This window comes from Saccopteryx bilineata, chromosome 1 (genome assembly GCF_036850765.1).
Source record: "Saccopteryx bilineata isolate mSacBil1 chromosome 1, mSacBil1_pri_phased_curated, whole genome shotgun sequence".
In the NCBI taxonomy this organism is placed as follows: domain Eukaryota; kingdom Metazoa; phylum Chordata; class Mammalia; order Chiroptera; family Emballonuridae; genus Saccopteryx; species Saccopteryx bilineata.
The window spans coordinates 284987499-285004230 of NC_089490.1; the positions used below are offsets into that span (position 1 = coordinate 284987499).

At 39.4% G+C, this 16732-nt stretch overlaps 1 protein-coding gene across 2 annotated transcripts in view; it reads left to right on the plus strand.

Moving 5' to 3' along the window:
* The window catches only part of BASP1 (brain abundant membrane attached signal protein 1), a 77907-nt gene extending 62375 nt beyond the window's left edge, over nt 1-15532 (plus strand). For both annotated transcript variants that reach the window (XM_066244031.1, XM_066244020.1), the window contains exon 2: nt 14429-15532. In XM_066244031.1, coding sequence (XP_066100128.1) covers nt 14438-15124 — 687 coding nt within the window. In that variant the 5' untranslated portion in view covers nt 14429-14437 and the 3' untranslated portion in view covers nt 15125-15532. The remainder of the gene's footprint in view (nt 1-14428) is intronic.
* The last annotated feature ends 1200 nt before the right edge of the window (nt 15533-16732 follow it).

A 16732-nucleotide genomic window follows, 5' to 3' on the forward strand; every position in this document is an offset into this window, starting at 1 on the left:
ACTTAGTTGGTACTAGGTTTCATGGTAATGATTTAGTAAAATAATTTACCCACTCGATACAATAATATGTTCACTAGGTTTTTCCCAGTAAAAGAGATTTATAAGTCATAGCTTAGTATTGCCTTTCAAGCTTTTGTGCTATTCTCTCCTTATATGTGAGAGTTGTATGTGATCTATGATACCTTTGCCAGTCTGGGGCTGCTGTGTGTTATGAAATCTCTTGCCCCACACTGATGCCTAGTGTCAACCGGGAAATGTTGTAATTTGTAACAGGGTAGGAAGCTGTGGGAGTGCAGGGCTGGTGGCGGGAATGAAGAGTGGGACCCTCAGCATCTCTCTGAGCTTGAACTTTGCCAGCTTAGATAAGTCAGATGAACTTTGTTACATTACATACATCTTTCACTTCCACCTTCTGTTTTAAATGGGCAATGTATTTGCCTTCACCTTTCTTATTAAGACAGTGCACCGCCCCTCAAATGTATCTGTCAAGACTCCAGGATTACTTAAGACTCATGCCGTCACTGGTATGTTCTGTTTAGTAACCTCCTACAGATCAGGGTACACTTATAGATAGGGAACTCCAGACACCCACGTGGTTGAGTGCATAGGATAGGATCCTGGGTCTACTAAGTAGAAGGACTTTGTAATTGATCAAGCGAATCTCGAGGTGTCTATTATTGACATTTGAGGTTCCACTTGTTCCTTGTTTGTCTAGTATCAGCATGACTCTTCACCTCTGCCATTCAGCACCCCACTTTTAGCAGCTCCACCTTGGTCCTCATCTCAGAAATTGTACAAAGCATTTGAGGAACAACTCAGGAGAGCCCAGAAAGCCTCATCAGGAAAGATTTGGGCCCCTGCCTATGTATTTTCTGCTCTAACTCTTGCAAAATAAATTGACTCTCTGTTGCAGTATACCTATTAAAATTGCTTAAGTCACACTGTCAGAATCCAGCTCACAGGCTAGCATTTGCTGTTAACTTTTGATACTTTTTTTTTTTTTTTTTGTATTTTTCTGAAGCTGGAAACCGGGAGAGACAGTCAGACAGACTCCCGCATGCGCCCGACCGGGATCCACCCGGCACGCCCACCAGGGGCGACGCTCTGCCCACCAGGGGGCGATGCTCTGCCCCTCTGGGGCGTCGCTTTGCCGCGACCAGAGCCACTCTAGCACCTGGGGCAGAGGCCAAGGAGCCATCCCCAGCGCCTGGGCCATCTTTGCTCCAATGGAGCCTTGGCTGCGGGAGGGGAAGAGAGAGACAGAAAGGAAGGAGGGGGTGGGGGATGGAGAAGCAAATGGGCACTTCTCCTATGTGCCCTGGCCGGGAATCGAACTCGGGTCCCCCGCACGCCAGGCCGTTGCTCTACCGCTGAGCCAACCGGCCAGGGCAACTTTTGATACTTTTAAAAGGTGTAGTTTTCTTACATTCTAGACCTAAAAAGTCTGGGTAAGTGAGTCTGAGTCAACCTTGTTTTACACTAGGCACCCTGGTCTAACAATGCCTGGATGTTTGGCCTTTCTGAAATAAATGAATTAGTGAATTTGAGTGCTCAGAACAATCTAGTTAAAAATATACATTACTGCACATTTGCATGAAAGCTAAAAATTATAGAGCAAAAACTAAAACAAAACAAAACTGTAATTCTGGTCATTTGTGTATAACCAAATAAATTAAATAAGCAAGCATAGGGGAGTTAAAAGTGGCTTGTTTAACATAAGCAACCAATAATGGCTATGGTGAGACTCAAGCCCAAGTTTAACAGATATTGTTTAAAATTCAAGTTCACAAAAGCTTAGACAATGAATGATGTTAGTTACTTCACTAAGGAAAGTGATTCCCGTGAGTTATTGTGTGGCTTGAGCACCCCAAAGGGATGCTGTTGGGACATTGAAAAGTTCCACATGCTGGAATGGCATTTAGCACCCGGTCAGCCAGCAGAGCACCAGGGTGGTATCGAGGTGGCTTGAAATGCAATGCCACATTCCCCCGTGGTTGGTTTCCTGATTCCAAGGAAAGTGCTCAAGGCTTTGGGCAATTGGGTTTTCTGGACTTGATTTTTTAAACCTGTAGGAAAAAAATTGAGGAGTGGCTGATTTCTCGCCTGAATGTTATGCTAAAATTGAGGAAGGCTATCTGGTAATTCTTTACTACCGGGAATATACTATTTAATAGTTGTAGATGAAAAATAAAATAGTCTCAGGGAAAAGGTCTATTGATATTTGCATTTTAAAACTCTTATTGAACTCCAAACTGGTGAAATGGGCAAAACAGAGCCTTGTCCATAGCTTTTTGCTACAGCCTTGCTATTTACCTAAAGCAAATAAGATGGAAATATGGTTTGTAAAAGACTGTTTCCCAAAAGGTTGCTTTAAAGGCAGGTTCTCCCTTTTGATTTTGGGTGTGTGTGTGTGTAATATTTTTTTCATATATGGTGGGCTCACTTAACATTTGGTGTTCTTGGTTGTCATTCATCTTTTCCCAAAATGAGGCCTCTGTTCATACCAGTATAAGAATTTGCCCATTTAGTAACATGTACTTCCCTTTCAAATCTACAGATCATATAACGGATATTACAATCTTTAGGATCTGGACATTTAGGGAAAGTGATTATTATCTTGCTTATAATGGAATAAATTTCCAATTTTTTGCCTGTTTTAAATACAGTAGTTTGTTTCATCTATGTTTTTATTTAATCTTGAAATTCATAATTCTGAGACATGGTATTAGATTAACAAAAAGGTCAATGAAAATTTATTGAATACTGTGTCATGAGCTGAACTATATAGCCTTTCCTGCAAATGTTCCATTTAATGCTACTAACAACCTCTTCCCTCTCTTCTTCCTTTTATAGGTCAGGTGGGTTTACAGGCTAACTTCCCTCCTCAAGGTCACATAGCTGAGCTTGGCCTGCTGGCCTCTTTACCTATATGCTTTCTCCCACAGAGTATATTTATTTGATCAGGGCTCTGAACTCATTGGCAAGCCATCAATGTCCATTTGAACTAAGATAGAAAAACCTGTTCTCTGAAATATGAACTCTAATTACATAAAAATGGTTGCTTCTGAAAACAGTATTGTCTCTCGGGGCGGGTTGTAAATCATGGACAACAATGGAGGCCTCACATTATGTAAAAAGAAGCTTACAGAAGCTACTAGCCATGTACTGTTTCCCCCACCAGTGGTGGAAGTTGCTGGTGTGACAAAGGACCTCCTAAAGCCTGGTATAGCCAGGGCGTATTCATACCTGGTTAAATAATGGCACTAGTGAGAGAGATTGGGGGTGGGGGGCTCCAGGGGCAGTGGGGGCAGTTGGCTCCTGGGAAGTGTCTGGGAGGAAGAATAGGCCCTGATAATTCTAATGTACTTGTGATTCTGGTGGCAAAGAGAACTCAGAGACAGAATGGCTCAGTAGTTGATGAGATGCCACTGGGGTTCTGTTCACCATCACCTCCAGGTTCCACACAGCGAAGGGCTCTTCCATGCTTGTTTTCAGCTTTGTAACCACTAGTAACCACATTGATGTTTAGGTTTTGTCACGCTTTAGTCATTACAGATGATGTGAAAACAATTAACAGGCTAAGTGTCACTACAATCCCTGTGTGTCTGCATATCTCAGAGTGGCTCCTGAGCCAGCGGCTGCAGCTTTACCCGGTCCACTTGTTAAAAAAATAGACTCTTAAGACCCTCTCCAGACTCACTCATTCATCTCTGGAAAGAGAGCCTGATCTGCACTATTAACAAGCTCCTCGGATGAGTCCAATACTGTATATACTATTTAATGTATTATATTAAAGTATTGACAAGTAAGAATATGAGTGACTTTGTTCCAGATCACATCATGAGTAAGGGACACATTGCTATTGAATTCATTAAAAAGATATGTATTGCATTTTTACCATATGGAGTTTGGAGATTAAAAAATATATATATATGTAGTCTTTATTCTCTAGGAATTCCAAGGTTAGGAAGGAATATCCCTCAGTTGTGTTTTAACATCTCCCAGCTCTCTAGACTCAAACCTTCAATGTTTCCTCATTGCTAAATGCTTCATTAAGTGGCCAGGATGCTTAAATTTGCAGAAGACAAAAGTGTGGAGGAGAGAATGAACCTGGAAAGCTAGGGGTAGAATGCTTGGTTGGGAAATTTTAAGAGATGTATTTGGATTTGTAATGAGGGGCTGAATTGCAAAGGATGTTAAACATTACACAATGTTGTTGAAATTCAGCATTGCAGTATGTAGTCTCTTGAAGATAGACATATTAACCTGTGGATTTAATACATTCTTTCTTAATTTAGTAAATGTTTATTGAACCTTTATTTGTGCTAAGTATAACACCAAGAAAAAAATGCAAACTATATTTTTTAAATCAAGGACACGTATAAAGACGTTTAGACTGTTTCATGTATAAAGACTTTTAGAATGGTTTTCCTTGAAAATGATTAAAATATGAAATAGTTTTAGGGATTTAAATATTATATTACTGGTGCCCCCAAATGATATATTAAAATGTCAGTATGTGACCATTTTAGATGTCCATAAAAAGTATGAATTACCCTTTATGATCAGAGATAGAAATTGCTCAAAATAAAATTGCAGTTATTTCTGGTATAGGTGGGCTGCCTCCCTTCTTCTTGTCTTTGTTGGATGGGGTACATTTTGCAAACTTGTTATGGCTACAAGCCCATGATGATCTGTTTAGTCCATTAGTAGGCAGCAAAAATATCTCAACTGCTAGAAGTTCTCACCCTGGGCTTTATTTTAATTCTGCCATGAGATTTCTAAATCAGTGTGGTAATAAGACATATTAATTTCCTGGGTCAATGGAAGAGAGGAAGGTTCAGAAGTGACCTCAGCGGTGTGCATTTCCTGAGCTGGTTGTGGTTCACTTAATAGCCATATTGACTGAAAGAGCAGGTGATTCATACAAAGTCATATGTTAGAATGCTGCAGCCAGTGCCTTTGAAAGGACTGCCTGTTAAGTACAAATAAATAATGATGTAGATGCCCAACAGACTCTAAAAGCACCTTAGACTATTGATGAGAATGAATAATACATGTTTTCTGGTAGTGCTTGCTTCATGTGGCAGGATATTTATAAACAGGAAAGAAAAATAACCCTGTCTGCATAAGGTCTTCATTCAGTCTACGTTTATATTCAGAGAAGCTTAACTTGTTATCTACCGTATTTAGAGCAGCATCATCAGTTCAGAGTTTTATGATTAAAACATAGAATCAATAGGAGATATACTTTGAAAATTTGGTTTCTGTGATACGCACATAATAACTTTAAAGAACAATATCTTATCAATAAGACTCTGCCACAGAATTTGCCGTCATGAAGATCCCTGGAAATTGGCCATGTCTCATTCAATGGAATGGAAATTTCAGTTATAATGTAGCTTGCTATTGTTACTGCTAAGTGAAAGCTGAGTTTATATAACTCAGTTTACAGTCCTGGTGGTAAATCTTGCAAGATTATAATTTAGAAATTGCATGTTCAGAGTCTGTAGTGTTTATCAAGAACCCATCGTGCACTAATCACCACGAAACAAAATCTTTTGTTCTGAGGTCATCAGAATAAATCTGAAGAAATACTTTTGGTCAATGTTCAAGCAAGGCTAGATTTATTTTACTGCTAAAACTTCCAATATAATACAACAGGGTAGAAAAGGGTTAAGCAATAAAGATGGAGATAAACAACCAAAAATGGATGGTTTATCTAAGACAGACACAGATCACATTATAAGGCGAGTAAAGGAGTTCTTAAAAAGTAAGATTCTTCTTTTTCTATTTACATTGAGAAGTCAATGTAAATAGATTCCCTTGTCTCTTAAACCCTTTTTATAATGCAATGAACCTATTTGTTTTACTTTTGTACATCAAGTTGTTTTGCAATAAACTTCTCCAGGTTTAGTAGTCACTATGTTAATTTGCTAACATTTTAGTTTAATGAAATTTCTGTCCTTTTCCTCCCAATACTTAGGAAATTCTAAGTGTTGTAATATGAAAAGAACTGAGAAGGTAAATGCCGGAACAAGTGAAGACCTAAAGTACTGAAGGATAAAGGACTATTTCAAAGACACATGATCTAACAGTTACTATAGCAAGATCTTAACTGAGTCTGTGGTCTATAATTCAGATTGGACTACAGTTACTTAGAAGAGAGTGATGCCGATGTGGAGTCTTGGAACAACCAGGAAATTTGAAATTTACTTTTCTCCTGTCTCTCCCTCCCCCATCTGTATAGTGAGTGTTCCTTTTTACCACAATTAATTTTGATGTACTTTCTGAATCTTCCAGAACCCTGACTTTTGCCTACACTCTATTATGTCAACCATTGCGGACCTCTCTTCTGGCTCTTCATATGCTCTTTGAGCCTTTCCAAAGAGAGGCACATGTCTTCCCTCCTCCACCTGAATCACTGCACGGTCATAGTTGAACTCATCACCAGATCAAATTGCACAATTTCTGTTCTTATCTTTGTTAACCTTTCTGCAGCAGCATATAACTTCAAGCAACTTTCTAAAATGCTCTCTTGACTTCTGAGACACATTATTCCCCCTTTAACTCCTTTAAGTGCAGGTTTTCTGCTTTCTGCTAACCAAATACATTTCATTAAGCAAACTTTGTAGATGGAGTTCCATCATCTCTCCCTGCAGGTCCACGTGTTCACACCTATCTCCTAAATGTAAACAGGATTTTCTTACCATCTTGACTAGACCCTTCCTGTTGGTTCACTCTGACATAAACATTTTTCACTTCCTCATTTCCCTCTATAGATAACATTACCATCTTTTAAGGTACTCTACCGTGATGGTTAACAGACCTCATTTAAGAGCCAAAGTGTCTTGGTTCACCCCACATATCCAGGCTACTAGTTGAATGATCTTTTTTTTTTTTTTTGTATTTTTCTGAAGCTGGAAATAGGGAGAGACAGTCAGACTCCCGTATGCACCCGACCGGGATCCACCCGGCACGCCCACCAGGGGGCGATGCTCTGCCCCTCCGGGGCGTCGCTCTGTTGCGACCAGAGTCACTCTAGCACCTGGGGCAGAGGCCAAGGAGCCATCCCCAGCACCCAGGCCATCTTTGCTCCAATGGAGCCTCGGCTGCGGGAGGGGAAGAGAGAGACAGAGAGGAAGGAGAGGGGGAGGGGTGGAGAAGCAGATAGGCGCCTCTCCTGTGTGCCCTGGCCGGGAATCGAACCCGGGACTTCTGCACGCCAGGCCGACGCTCTACCACTGAGCCAACCGGCCAGGGTGAATGATCTTGTATATTATTAACCTCCAACATGTCTTAGTTTCCTCATGGTAAGGTGGAGATAGTGATAATTCCTTTCTCCTAGGATTGATGAGACAATTAATGAGCTAACAATGTAAAGACTAAATAGTAAGACAGGCAGAAGAAATACTGTGTGTATAAGCACTTTTGATATATTTCTCATTTCTCAAACTCCACCTTCTCTATAGAACTTTTTCCTGATCCCCTGAATCGAATTCAAGGCCATCTTTTCTTGGAAAAAAAAACCTCTATTGTTTTTCACTCTATTATGATCCTTAACTGACCTACATTTTAATTGTCTCTGTAAGTCTTATCCCTCCTGCTAGACTACAGTAGGCTTTTTGCTCACTTATGTCCCGTCATGGTTTACTTTAGTAGTCACTTCAAAAAAGTTCTTTTCCCACCAAGATCAAGTCTGTTTTTTCCTCGAATAATTTGTGAACATCTAAAATTCTTGAGGCCACTCTGCGTGTTGGATTTTTAATGAGAGATCCCCAAGGACACTTTTTCAGTGCTTCCATAGGTCTAACTGGGACTTTTATAAAGGATAAAAATGGAGAGGTAACTTGTGATTAATTTTCTATTATATTGGAGGGCATTTTGACTTGGAAGGTGCAAGTCATTTTCATGAAACTTTTTTGGAGAAATTGGGTTGTAGAAGTGTGAGTGTGTGTGCCCTCTTGTCCAAATATTTCTTGCACATTTTTGTAGTACAGTTTTTACAATGCTGAATGAAAAATTTTTATTGTGACAAGGGAATAAATTGTCTTGAAAATGTTTTTTCTACAGTGTTACTCATGGTATGCCTCAGAAAATTAGACATGGGCTGACAATTCTTACTATAGTTTCCTCTCCCCCAAAGACATTCTCATCTAAACGGTGGTGATGTTACAATTGTTAATAGAAGCTTTGACTGAATGAGACGCTGAGAACAGTAAATCTAACCATGGAAATTATCACCGGGCATTGATAAAATCTGACAGCAAGGCATTATGACCGAGTATATTCTGGTAGGAATACCAAAAATACACAGGCTACATTATCCTTATTTCATTTTCCTCTTTTAGAATAAAGTCTTGACCATTTAAAAGAAAAAGGCCAGCCATTTGGTGAAAATAGAAATTGTTGAACATAACTAAATGTTTTAATTTTTCCTCTGTTCTTATTGGAAATATTTATATATATATTTTAATTTGTTGTGTTTGTGAAAAGAATCTGTGTAAATTCTTTCTTTAAGGTAAAAAAAAGTTTTTTCTCTATCTCTTATCTCAACATGTGCTTCATCTATGTAGATTTGACCGATAGCTTGCATTTCTTTGGCCTGAATAATTTTAAACCCAACTTGTCTGGTGATGAGTTTGTCTACAGATGCAACTCATGAGTCAGTTCTAACTTTGCATGTTATCTTAAAAAATCAATAGAGGTGGTTTTGTAGATAGTCTATAAACCTGTTTAACCTTTGCGGTCCTGTATTTGTAGTGGCAACTTCTTATTCAAAGGCACCGTTAATATGCTGCAGCCGCATATTTAATTGTCAAGAAGCATTGATTCCTTCTTAGCATCCTTGTGAGGCATATATATTTTTTCTGATTGTAAGATGGAAATGACCAAAAGGGGGCCATTTCTTGTCTTCACATCATGAAGCAGCAATCAAACCGGAAATGACACTCCAGTCTCTTTTACACACACTGTTGAATATTCATGTTGGATTTTGCTATAGACTTGCAGTCTTCTTCACTGTCATCTGTTTGATGCTATCCTTAAGAACTATATTCTCTTGGTTCTAGATGAAGATGAAATGGTTAATTAATCTGGGTTTGTATTTTTCAAAGTAGAAATTTGGCAATGGATGGGACTTTGGTGTAATTCATACTTTCCTACATAGGAAGTACCTGTACTTAGATCTTGTTAGTGAGAGACAGACAAAAATAGCACATAAAGCCATAAACATAGTAACTTTTAGATCATATAGCTAAATTCTGTGTCAGTCATTTTCCTATTTTGTTTTATACATTAGTTAATACATATCAATAATTTTTATTGTCACAAAATCTTACTGTTGCTTATTGACAATAACAAAAATGTTTAAAAATACATTAGTGAGACATGGAATGGGGAAGTGTCATGGACTATGTAGTAACTATAGGAAGAATACAATGCACATAAGCCCCCATGGTTTTGGGATAGTTAATGCCTGGAAACTGTGTCATTATGCAGGGTTTCATTTTTCTGAAGAGGAATAATGCCATAAGTAGGGTTTGCATGTTTCGTCCAAAAGACTTGGGTAACACTAATAGATATAACCAACAAAGTATTATCAAAACGAAGATTCAACAGTTACAAGTGGTGATTATCTATACTCAAAACAGTGCAAATTCAGTATGTGAGTTGTTAGTTACCAATAATTTTGCTTGCTACCAAGATGTAGAAGGGTTTTTTAAAGCTATTTGGATGACCCAAGTTTCTGCGATGCCTGATAGCATACTGTTACTTAGCTCTGCCTCAAAAGACTGAGATCTTTAAGTTGGTGATGGGAATGCTATTGTTGTTTCTTCCACTCAAAGTCCCTTTGGTCCAACGTTTCCCCTCTTCTCCCTTATGTACACCCAACTATACGATAGTATTTAATAAGTGATATATTTCAGGGACTAAAGAAAGGAGACAGTAATTGGTAGCTCCCAGAAACCTTACATTGTATTGTAAAGCCATAAAAATAACTTCCAAAATGGCTAAAATATTGATTAGATACTATCTGGGTATGTGCCTTCTTATGTCTTAAAGCTTTGGCAGTTTTCTTGACTGAGACCAAAGGCAGATGGGCTGAGCCGTATGTTTTCACTTGGTAGCAGTTGAAGGGTTTGAGAACCTCTGTCCCTGGAAGAGGCAGAACTGGCTGTCCTCTAAAGAGACCACTTAGGACCAATTGGCTCAGCTCTGCATAGCAATTGGTGCCTGTCAAATCTGGCTCCTCTCTGAGCTCTGGAGAAAGGGAAACTATGCCGATGGGCTCCCTGACTCGATACAATTGCTTTAGCTTTGGTGCAGTGTGGGGTAGAGGTTTCAATCCTATACTGCTGGTTAGGTTCATTCTTGTGTACCTCTGAGGATGTAGAACAAACGTATGGGATAGAATATTTGGCTTCAGTCTCCATAAGTGAAAAATGCAAAAAAAAAAAAAGGGGGGGGGAAAGAGAGGATGGTATCTAGTGGAGAAGTAGATTTTCAGAAGAAGCAGTATAGAGAGGGTGAAAAGAGACTACTCAAAATGAGAAGTGCTCTCTCTTTTTCGCTCTCACTCTTTATTCAAGGGTAATGAATCTTTGTTCTTACTGTGTTTAAAAGTCACCATGACCTTGTTCTGATATTCCCAAAGCAAAGCTGTTGGCATTTAAAACCTACAACTGGCCTGGATCTCTTTTCCAACTTATAAACTTCTGGAGAAATCTAAAATGCTACATTCCAATAGCTCTGTAAAAATGGTGATTGTTGTATTGTAGTTTGGTTACTGTATCAACAAAGAGTGCAGCATAGGTCTGAGTTTTCTTGCTGGGCCACCGAATGGCTAGTGAACAACCAAAATGTGGAGAAATGCAAAGGTAGTTATTTTACTGTAGCTTAGATTTAGGTTTAAGTGATTTCCAGTTGCTGTGTCTTTTTTTTTTTTTTTTTGACTTAGAAGATCCAATTTTTACTTTTCTATATCAACTGATTGCTTTCAAAATTAGAAGTAATAAAAATGAGAGAAATAATTAAAATATATGTCCGTCACTGTCATTTAAGGATCATAATACAAAGCTTCACTGACAAATGGAGGTGATGAAAAGTTTAGGGATCAAGTGCCTGAAGTTCTGAATTTCTTTGTTATCTTGTCAACATCTTGAGTTCTGAGTTACCCCAGATCCGAACTAGGATGGGTAACATTCCTGAGATGAGAACCTTGCCCGTTTAACTCAACTTCTTAGTGGAGTTCCCTTAGACCTCCAAGGTAGTGCCTTCTGGCCTTACTTTATTTTATTGGACTCAGCCTTTTGCTTGTACTGGTTTATGAACTTTGCTAGAATATCCATATGGGTAAACTATCTTATGATATTGTTGTGAAGATTAAATCACTTAGTACTGTCTTTAGGATTAAGATTATGCCTGATACCCAGGAAACAGTTAATAGATTTTACATTGTGATCTTAATTTACCCTCGGGTGTAAGCAAGGTTTTCACCTATATTGTTTTGGGAAATAACCCACTATAAGCCTCCTTCTGATAATACCTCACTATAACTAACACAATAAAACTAGCAAAAGGTAGGTGTGTTGGTTAACTATGTATTTGAACAACAAACAGGAATGGAGACACACTTTCTTACTTACAACTGGATTATGTATGTTCATTTCCTGCCCAGAAACAAATCACAGCTGGGCTTAAAACAAAGACTAGAAAGTGGCCCTGACTGCGTTTCAGAAGACCAATTTTAGTAACGTAGATTTTAGGTTTGTAAACCAACATGACTTTCAGCCTCTGGGGATAGCTATATAGAATTTCATGCGTGTGTGTCAGAAGGCGGCACTCCTATGTTATATTCACAATGCACTCTACATTTATGTTTTGTCTTCTATTCTGTAATTTCTAAATTGGTGTACGGATTTCTATTATGGAATTGGGAGGTGATCCTAGAGGCAGGTGTGTCAGGTTTTCTATTTCTTAAGTATCTTGACATGTAAGAGCTGAAATTATTTTGACATAAAACCACTTATCCATATTGGCTAATTAAAAATTTGGTGAAATATTTCTAACTACAACTTAAAATACTATTTATCTCTTTATATTTGGATTTATTGCCTTTGTGATTGCTAATGGGATAAAGTATATTTAGTTGTATTTTTAGCAGATATGATTGTTCCCATTTCTGAGGGAGAAATAACTAGATTAAGTCAAATAAAGCCTGGTTGGTATCTATAGTGGATTATGACCGAAAATCATGCACTTTCAAAAAAAGATCTGTAAGATAAATTCTTTCTTTGATAACATAATAAAGGTCTTTCTTTTTTAGTCATCTTTTAGCTTATTGCTTTTTTTTCTCCCTCAACTATTACAGTCATTCCAGACGGGAAATTAGCATATAGAGTGAAGAGACAAGTTTTGACTTCAGTCAAAATTTTTCAGATTATCGCTCTTCAACCCAACACCTGGCTTTTAGAATAAATATAGGTTATTTCACTGTCATGAATTATAATTTCAAGGAGTATAGTGAATAAACAGCAAATTTTCTCTTCTAAATGAATGATATTTTTTTAAAAAGTAGCTGGTCAAAGAGTACTTTGTAATTCTGTCCAGTGTAGACCCAGATCTGGAACCAAATAAGATGGTCCCACCTGTACTTATTAATCTTCACTGGAACCCACGTCAAGTCTCTTTCTCCCTCTCTCTCTGTTGGACTTATTGGTGGGGAGGAGTTGGACTGTTATTTCTGCCATGCTTTGTCAAGAAAAAGCAATTTTCCTCTAAAGAGCAACATTTCAGTGAATTCTCACTGATACATTGTGCCATAACAATGTGTTAGAAGGGGGGGGGGAAATGCTATACCTGTTTAGCTCTGACAATGGTTTTAAACTGAATTTATTATTTTTAAATTTATATTATTTAACTGGGTTAATGTTTTGGCAGCAGAGGAGAAAAAAAAATCAAGATTTAAGTATAAAAGCATGTTATTATGCCCAATCAAAATGTCAGTCTCGCCTGACCTATGGTGGCACAGTGGATAAAGCGTTGACCTGGAACACTGAGGTCACTGGTTTGAAATCCTGGGCTTGCCTGGTCAAGGCATATATAGGAGTTGATGCTTCCTGCTCCTCCCCCTACCTCTCACTCTCCTCTCTAAAAATGAATAAATTAAAAACAACAAAAAAAATGTCACCCTCTGGGAACTCGAAAACTTAACTTTGAGTGAACAAGGCTGTTAATGACTATTGAACCTGTATATCTAGTTTGAATCCTAATCAGAAAATTGGTAATGAAGGACATTTTATATTGATATGGAACTAGAGAGTTCTTAAAAGAACTAAAATTAGTTCTTAAAAGAACTAAAATTAGTTCCTTTAAGCCAGAAACACTTCGAAAAAAGCAACGAATATAAATCTGACACAGCTAACAACCTAAATGTAACCACGGACACTATTGCTTTTTGGATTTTAAGGGATAGTTGTTTTTTTTTTTTTTCTTTTAACTAGTCTTACTTACTGAGATAGATCAAATCCTGCTTGATTTTGGTCTTTGAAGATGTGTGTGCTTTTACTTATATATGTATAGATGAATAATAGAGTTTACAGTTTGAGATTATTTTCTTGAAAATTGTAATTTGTGCTTTATTACATCTGTGCCATTTCTTTGGAAAACATTTTAAAACTATGAAGTTTTTTACTGGCTATACTGTGATCTAAAATGGCTGCAAGTGCCGTTTTGCGCATGTGTTCAATATTGGGTGTTTGAGTTGGGCATCGGAGGGCAGATGAGAAACAAATACTGCTCTCCTACTCTACTGTTGACAAGCTTAGTCTTTAATCACTGATTATTTTGATCTCAGCTTACTTCCTCAACTTGTGATTAGACACTATAACTGAGCTCTTTTTTTCTCAATGATTCACTGTTTTATTTATAATGGTGGCAAAATACATGTAAAGAATTCATCCAGCTGATATTTGAAAGTACACAGTTCAGTAGTGTTCTGAACCCTTTGTAGAGTGCAGCTGGGTTGAGTTTTCATACCTAACAAGCTTCTTTATCCGTTCTGGCTGCCATAACAAATGACCACAGACGGAATGACTTAGAAACAACAGACATTTATTTCTCTCAGTTCTGGAGGCTGGAAGTCCAATATCAGGGTGTGGGCAGACTCATTGTCTGCAGAAGACCTGCCTCCTGATTTATAGATGTCTGTCATCCTGCTCTGTCCTCACATGGGGAAGGGGGCAGCGGAGCCCTGTGGGGTGTCTTCTGTGAGGACTTCACTTCCATGTCCCAAATACCTCACCCCCCCAATACCATCACATTGGGAGATAGGGTTTCAACTTATGAATTTAGGGGGAGGGAGGGCTCAGATATTCAGCCTAGAGCCACAAATAACCCCTTTTTGTTCTGGTTTGTGTTGTTACAGAACTCCAAGATGGGAGGCAAGCTGAGCAAGAAGAAGAAGGGGTACAATGTGAACGATGAGAAGGCCAAGGACAAAGACAAGAAGGCCGAAGGAGCAGGGACGGAAGAGGAGGGGACCCCGAAGGAGAACGAGACCCAGGCGGCTGCGGAGACCACCGAAGTGAAGGAGGGCAAGGAGGAGAAGCCGGAGAAGGATGCCCAGGATGCTGCCAACAAGCCGGAAGACAAGGAAGACGAGAAAGACACAGACGCGGCGAAGGCAGACGCTCCGAAGGCGGAGCCTGAGCAGACGGAGGGCGCGGCCGAGGCAAAGCCGGAGCCCCCGAAGGATGCGGAGCCGGCGGCCCCCGCGGGCCCGGCCGCAGGCGAGGCTCCCAAGGCTTCCGAGGCCGAGCCCCCTGCTGAGCCCGCCGCAGCCACCCAGGTGGATGACAAGAGCAAGGAGGGCGGGGAACCCACAAAGACTGAGGCTCCCGCAGCTCCTGCTTCGCAGGAGACGAAAAGTGACGGGGCCCCAGCTTCAGACTCAAAACCCAGCAGCACTGAGGCTGCCCCCTCGTCCAAGGAGAGCCCCGCAGCCACGGAAGCGCCCAGTTCCACGCCCAAGGCCCAGGCGCCCGCACCCCCCGCAGACGAGGCCAAACCCGCGGAGGCCCCGGCGGCTAACTCGGATCAAACCGTAGCAGTGAAGGAGTAACAAGGACAGCCTAGGGAAAAAGAGATTACAGCTTAAAAACAACCTGTTTCTCTCTCTGTCTCTGCCTCTCTGTCTCTCTCCTATACTAACTTGTTTCAAATTGGAAGTAATGATATGTATTGCCCAAGAAAAAGAAAAAGGAAAAAAAAAAAAAGATGTCCCATCAAGGGAGGGAGGGGGTGGGGAGAATCCAAATAGTATTTTTGTGGGGAAATATCTAATATACCTTCAGTCAACTTTACTGGTCAGTCCTGGATTTTAAAGGTCAATGTCTGAAAGTACAGTACTCCTTTTGTACCTGAACTGCTGTTTCCTGCACTCCGCCGCTAAGATCCGATATCTTGTCTTCTGCAAGGGGGGTTGGGAGTGATGTGATTGATTCTGCCCACGGGGCGCGTTCCAAGGCAATCAGATCTTTATGAAAGCAGTATTTTCTGTGTTTTCTTTTTAATTTGCAGCCTTTCTTATTTTGATATTTTTTAAAATGTTTGTGGATGAATGCCAACTTTCAGACAGCCCACTTAGCCTGTCCACATGTACCTCCATGCCAATACTCCATTTTTCCTCCCCGGGTATTTTTGGGAGTAACAAACATTCTCTCATCTGACTTAGCCTCCCTAGATTACTCATGACGAGTTAATGCATGTCCGTGGTTGGGTGCACCTGTAGTTCTGTTTATTGGTCAGTGGAAATGAAAAAAAAAAAATGTCTGCGTTCATTGCAGTTCCAGTTTCTCCTCCATTCTGTGTCACAGACACCAACACACCACTCATTGGAAAATGGAAAAAATAAAAAAAATAAAAAAATGTACAATGGATGCATTGAAATTATATGTAATTGTATAAATGGTGCAACAGTAATAAAGTTAAACAGTTAAAAAGAAGTAAAATGTCCTGGTTTTCTTTTGCACCCTCCCCCCCTTCCTCGGTAATTATCCTCAGTGGAAACAGAGCATAACAGAGGAAAATATATCTGGCATTTTCCAGGATATATTTGGATAGAAGTATAAGGTAATATCCTAAAAATTTTTGTGGACATTATCTGTTTAAAAAATTGGTTGGATCTGTGTCAATAAATTATTGTGGAAGAGGCTAAACTGAAAACTTACTATACCTATAGGTGTGCATTCTGTAGAAATGTGGGTGTGATTAACTTACTTCAAACCAAATATTTTGATTTAAACAATCAAAAGACAGTAGATTTGATCTTGAAGGTTGGGAAAAAAAGAATTATAAGTGCTTACAAAAACATTATATGTATGTAGGTTGTGAAACCACATACTCATTTTGTTTTATCCCTTTATTCATCACATTCATGATCGAACCTGGAAAGGGAGGCCCTGGGTTGTAACCAGGCAGAGAACAGCAGCAGTCTAAAAGCCAGCATGGAGCTGGATGCCTGTCCAAGACTTGCCACTCCTGTATGGGTTTTAAGTCACTTCTAACTTCCAGTCTTCCTTGCTTTGCCTTCAATAAGGCAAGGTCTCTATGATGTCTAAGGAAAGACTCCTTTCAGCTTCTGAAATATTTAGTTGTTTGTGTGTATAGCTGGTGGCAATTTTCTACTATGATGGATATGTATGTACCAATAGATGTGATGTCACTTCCA